The sequence below is a fragment of the Limulus polyphemus genome, unplaced genomic scaffold (genome assembly GCF_000517525.1).
Source record: "Limulus polyphemus unplaced genomic scaffold, Limulus_polyphemus-2.1.2 Scaffold170, whole genome shotgun sequence".
NCBI lineage: Eukaryota > Metazoa > Arthropoda > Merostomata > Xiphosura > Limulidae > Limulus > Limulus polyphemus.
The window spans coordinates 501242-507901 of record NW_013665780.1 but is presented as its reverse complement, the minus strand read 5'-3'; the positions used below and the strand labels follow the sequence as shown (position 1 = coordinate 507901).

The following is a 6660-nucleotide window of genomic DNA, read 5'->3' as shown; positions in this document are numbered from 1 at the left end:
TCAAATCATTTTGAAGTTTCCAAATTCTCCAGAATGTAAATATAGATATATGTACCTACATGCATAAACACCCATAAATATGTAAAAAAACGCCACTCTCCAGAAAATAGAAAATTTAATCCATATATTTATTGAAAATACAATCTCTGTATACATATATCTATATATATATATATACCTACCGTATTGTCCCTACATAACGCCCCCACTAATTATAGTGTTTGTGCAGTTTCAGATTGTATTTTTCACATGTGATTTTTTTATTTGATAAGTGTGTGTCGGTGTGTTTGTTTTTCTTCTTTTTTTCATATCAAAATTACGGCAATAAAAGTGAATTACTATTGCTGTCAAAATTACAGTAATTAAGTAGATTACAGTAGAGGATTACTATTGCTGTCACACAAGTTAAGCCTTATAAAAATACCGTTTTTATCTGGATAACAAGTTAGTACAAAATAATGATAGTCTTTGTCATATAACAGATATGAAATGTTTGGTGTGGTTTGGTTATTTTAGAGCAAAGCCACATTGGACTATTTCCTGTGTCCACCGCGTTGTAAGCCCGTAGACTTACCGCTGTCCCATCGGGAAACCACATATGAAAGTATAATAAGTAAAAATTGATCAATAATATTTTTCTGAATACCAATTATCATCCCTATTGCTACAGTACTAAGTTTGGTGGTAGTGTGTAAACGTTACATTACCGCGTGCTATTTGTGAAAAACATGAAAAGAAAAGGGGCTAAATAAGTGCTATTTGTGAAAAACATGAAAAGAAAAGGGGCTAAATAACAAACCTTATCACCTCTCGTGTATTTTACCAATGGATAACTTGAGTATTACTTCTGTTTGGAGTTATAAGATGGTTATCATTATATGCTAGATATTAAAAAAAAACTTCTGCTATTTACACAATGTGACAACGGTCAACAAAGATTTTTTTTCTCCCTTTATAATGTTTATAAAACTGTTTTGAATCTCCGTTAATATATTACATTTGTTCAACTTTAACTTAATTTCATAACTCCTTCTCACTCAACACGTACCATCTCCACACCATCCCCTCTTTGGTCATGTTTGATAACATCACAAGACATTCCGCTTTTATGAGAAGAAAAATACTTGCTCGTAATTGCTACACACGGCGATTCCACTAACAGAATGCAAGCAATAGAAACTAGGTACGAAATAAACATGTGTCCACAAAATATGTAAATCTGAAATTAAACAATAAGAGATATGAATGAACGAAAAAGTAGCAAGAAATTCTACAAAAAAAAATGCATTTCAGCCAATCCCTCGTTAGCTACCTATTGCACATATATTGTCCGAATGATGTCAGTTAATATTCCAAACATTTATTTCCGCGAAAAAATTGACAATAATAGTTTTCTTTACATAATATATTGCCCAGAACAAGAAACTTTAGAATCTGTCCAAAATATATTTTCTTGGTTATCTGCCTAATTTTTCTACAAAAAATTGTGTTATTCTTCAATTATTATAACGTTTTAACAAATACAGACAAGTTTTCAATTTGTTTAACTAATTTCTACACCGTACAAAATTTCTTATATAATTAAATTGCACGTAACAATGATGAAAAGTAACACTGTTGCAAGAGATACACTAGGTGAAAAAAGCAATGGCGTGGAGGGTACTTACATATGTGATAGGCTTGTAATTAACAGTGTAACTGGTGTAACCATTGTATACGGTTATGACTACATGGTGGATGAGATACAGCATGTACGTCATACGGTCTAAGGATAAAAATGGTTTCCATGATAATAGAATGTTGATGATGCCTATAAAAAATAAAAATTCCATTTATCAATATTCATTTTATACAGAACAACTCTGAGAAACATACGCAATCTGTAAAACTGGAAAAAAATGTAACTTCAACTTCGTTCTTTTTTCTTCAATATAGTTTTCCATTTCTGCACTCAACGTTTGTTGTAACCACAAATCGGATATGATTCCATCAATACAAGATACTTAATTTATTGGTATACTACATTTGTATTCACTTTTTTAACACATACATAACTTGAGTTTCCACACTTATCCAACTAATTTATCTCGTTCTTCTTGATGCTATGGGATCTGGTTACCTATTAATTTAATAATTCTAATACAAAGTATCTCCATGACAAGAAAGTTAAACTAATTTCGGAGTTATATCCAAGAACTAAATCCTAATTTCGTTATATATTTTTTATTTTGGGCAACAGGGAAATTATGTTTCTGCTCAGAGAAGAAGAAAAATTACAACCAAGAATATGAGACAAACACGCAGATTGGGATCGAACGAAGCTTGGAAAAACTGAGAAAGACTTGAAGGTTATGGGGAGTGGCCATGACTTCACCGGTCACTCTAGTCATTTATTATTCTAACTGTGAGAAGTGATCTGCAGTCCAGATTAACTGGAGTTATTAGTTTTGTCAACCAATTCAACACATCTCTGGCATAGAGGAGGTAAGAATACTGGATTGCCAACAGATGCGTGCAAAACAGAAAGCACAAAGATTCTATAGTTCTTCCCAGCTTCTAGCTTTTCACCACCCAAATATTCCTTTAAAGCACCTACACAGCTACGAAAAAGATGTATTTTGGGCCTATCGTTTATCATCATTATCACACATTATTAAAGAATAAGGGAAATTATTTGTGTTTGTACCAGGTGACCTCCCACATGGATTAACCATCAGGAGGAACTGAAGCTGAAGAATGTTTTCAACTTCCACCTGATACGTTACTCGGATCTGAATCCAACTGAAAATTAACAAATGTCAGTGTTTGTATAAACACACCATTTATAGGAATAGCAAAAGGTAATTTATACAGATTCCAGAGGCATGTCAGGAAGGCAGCTAATAGAATGCTTGGACGACAATCATGCCGCACAGTGCCTTCTGCTAGTCCTAGATGGCTTAATCTTAAATGCTTGAAGCATTTGAATGACAATCAGTTGATCAACTGGAATTCAATAGGAGCTAAGATCAAGAGCACATGACGAAGACCTCGTTATGCTAAGGATTTGCACCATTCACAAGACAAAGCATATTTGAATATAGCTGTGAAAGGCTACGTATTCATGGGTCAACTCAAAAAGGATTTGTCAAATGAGCCTTTGAACATTACTTAGTCATTAGGGATATTATTTTTATTGAAGTTGTATCAGTAGCAAGAGATTAAATCTTAGTGCAGTGAGCTTGAAAAAGAATTACTATTGTGGCTTAACTAACTGCAGTAGAGCCTCAAGAGGCATCTGAACATCAGGAGCAGAAAACAGACCAAAAACAGTTCAGTCAGATACACCCAGTTGTAGACCCGCAGTGAGAAAAGGATCCACCCACGAGGCAAGAAATATAGAATCCTGTCCATCCAGCTGTATGACGTCTGCTTCAAATAGGGTATTTTAGATAACATTCTGATAGAAAATTGGATATTTGTTTTAGCTCTAGTCATGGAAAGCTTTGCAAATTGGACCCCATTTATTCCCCTATATCTTCAGACGTATTCAAGTCTTAAAAGTGCGTCACTACCCCCCCCAAAAAAAATATAAAATTAATATACTTGCATAAGTTTGTTTGTTTGTTTTTGTAGTTAAGCACAAAGTTACGCATTGGGCTATCTGTGCTCTGCCCACCACAGGTATCGAAACCCGAGTTCTAGCGTTGTAAGTCCTCAGACATACCGCCGTGCCAGTTGGGGGGGGTCACTTGCACGTTTCGCAGGTGATAAAATTAATTGTGACTGATCATAACAGGTCAATTTCACTATTCACTGTGATGTCAGAGAACCCGTAATTGCATTATATGGGTCAATATAAACCCTATAAATCGGAAAAAACTAGCATTAGATTCCCCTCTTTGTCCTGGAAAACGAACACCCTGGAGTTTGGTGACGTACACAATGACTACATACAACCTTATCATGATTGTTTGCACACTGGTGCCATACCAAAATTCAGTGCCTAGAGGTATATCAAATGTTACTTTCATGCTGTTAGTACCCCACCTCATTTCCACAGTCCAGTCTAAGCGTTGCTTACTCAAGTATTTGATGGAGACTGGAGTTTTCAGCCGCCATATCCTTAATCCCACCTTTGATTAAAATGCGGATCCAACAACAACTACTCAGTTGAAAGATGGTATTTCAACAGAGATTTGAGCTATCCCTAAGGAAATGTCATGCACTGTACTGCTCAATATCAGTTGTCAATACGGACGTAGTAATCGAAAATGATGGTGTAAACATTGAGCATTTGGGATATTGGCGCCGCCTTGATTGATATCTGAAAATCGTGTACACGTGCTAAAGATAATTTGAAAATAACTACATTGACTTTACAACCGCCTTGTATATTAATTTGGTGTAGTACAGCATCTTGCTCTTGGTTGTTATTTTTATAATTTACTGATTTGTTTTTCGTTTTTTGTTTTGTACCTCACGTGCACATAATTGACATTTCTTAGTAATTATGTGCATTTCGTTTTAATTAATTAATTGTTATCTCTATGTTATATGACCATTCAAATAAAACAATGCACGTCTACACCTCTGGAAAAAACATATATATATATATATAATCAAAGATGCTAAGACAGTTCACTAATAAGTAAATTAAATTTATAAAATGTTTCACAGAAATATAGATAACTATTGAAGTTTTATCTACGAACTTGAGGTACGAAATATTTCTTAAAATAACCCAAACAAAGAGAACTATTAAAATATTAATCAATTCATAGCTGCCGAGTTATTAGTCGGTGTTTACAATTCTCACTAGATTGTTATCAGCTAAAATGGAACTGTACTGTTAATCTCATGTTACTGGATCATCTCAGTCTTAATGGAGTTATCTACTTAATTCCAATTCGTTGGATTATCTCAGTTTTACAAGATTCACTTTGGAATGCTCACTATGATCACATTGTAATGTTGTTTTAAGTTGTTGTTTTTTTTTCACAGACAAAACAAGGCTTAAAATACATTTTTAAATGCTATAAGCCGGTTTATCTTTATTTTAACTAGGATTATCAATATTTTGTGAATGAGCCTCATGTCATACTAAACTCAATATAAACATGAAAACTACCCTATGATTACAGAATAGCATATCGTGAAACTAACTGACTATTTTTTAAATATTTCTTTCCATAACTTATATTTAACATACCTCCACGCCCAGTGACACACATCAATATTACCCAGGCTACACTAAGAGCCCATAAAGGACGGTGTAAGCTAGCATACATTACAGCTACTACTGTGCTGCCCTCTACACCACTGTTCCAACTACGCATTCCATACATCACTGACAGGAAGAGGAAACTGGAAAACAGCCAGCCAAGGATCACGGAAAACTAAAATGATGAAAGGTATAATGTTAGAAGATCCGACTGTAGCATTAGATTTTCTTTTTCGTTTAAAGAATCTCACTAAATTAAAAAAAAAACACTTTAACAAACCAGAGACTATAATGGTCTGAAGCACGTATCAGAACATCGTCTTACAAGTAGCACTTTGTAGTTATTTTTTTAAATAAAACTTCTTCTGCCGTTATCAGTTTCTTGATCAATTTTCAAATGTTTTGATAAACTCGTAAGATGAAGTTTCGTTGACTTAACGTTTACATTAACCAAAATACTTAAACTACAGTGGCATTCAAGTAATAACAACCGTAACAATGTTATTGTTAATTATAATTTATTCAACTTTGGTGTTTTTCCAGAAAAACTCGTGCATTGGGATAAAATGTATTAGGAGTTTATCTAAGACGTATGGTGTAGGGATATGTTTGTAAATGTACCTATAACGTCAAGTACCTTTGAAATACTTTCAAATTTCTTCTTTACTATGGCATACCCAGCATATAATCCAATACAGTAACTCCCTAGATGGTGAATTGGGTTGTAATAGCGAATTGCTGCTATTAGTCCTGAATTCCTTTAATTAAAAAGACAAAATACACAGATCATTCAATGCGTTTATAATATTTAAGTTTCAGTCTGAGTCAATGTTTCTTTCCTTTTAAGATAACCCTGTGGATTAACGAAACAACAAATAAAATGATTTAAAAAAAAACAACCAAAGTGCACTTATAAAGATGACCCCCCCTTACGCCACAGCTACAAATGAGACCCCATTTTGCTTGAGATGAAGGGGTAACATTTCTTCGAAAATAAGTAAAGTTTATAAATAACATTGTTAACTAAATATTATGATATGTGTAATCTTATTTTTGAATATACTACCCCCCCCCCCCTCACGGATCTTGGTTAAGAAGCTGCTAGGCCTTAACGGTGATCTGAATGTTTGTATTTTTAAAATGATTCACTGATAAAGCAAAGATAGTTAACTGTAAAGAAAGGCTTGTTGATACTTGTAATGTTGGTTGTTTGTTTTTATTGGATGGGTGGATAAGGGTTCGCTATGGCCTACCCCGTATTAACAATTATGTAGTTAAGCCCAAGTCATGGCTAAATAAATTAATCAGATTTAATTCTCTTAATACACTCGTCTGCTTCAAAAAAAAAGTTAAAATCTAGGCAACAAAATGATGCTAGATGTATTTCAGAAATATAAGATACGAAACTTCTGCTCACCAGATTCACGTGAAACTCTAAATTCTTTTGATTTAAAGAA

At 33.8% G+C, this 6660-nt stretch overlaps 1 protein-coding gene across 1 annotated transcript in view; it reads right to left on the bottom strand.

The window, feature by feature from the left end:
- Window positions 1–682: 682 nt before the first annotated feature.
- The window catches only part of LOC111084918 (O-acyltransferase like protein-like), a 30069-nt gene continuing 24091 nt past the window's right edge, over window positions 683–6660 (bottom strand). The window contains exons 7-10 of the mRNA XM_022381515.1: window positions 5841–5961; window positions 5192–5378; window positions 1668–1810; window positions 683–1219 (exon numbers count right to left, since the gene is read on the bottom strand). Coding sequence (XP_022237223.1) covers window positions 1034–1219; window positions 1668–1810; window positions 5192–5378; window positions 5841–5961 — 637 coding nt within the window. The 3' untranslated portion in view covers window positions 683–1033. The remainder of the gene's footprint in view (window positions 1220–1667; window positions 1811–5191; window positions 5379–5840; window positions 5962–6660) is intronic.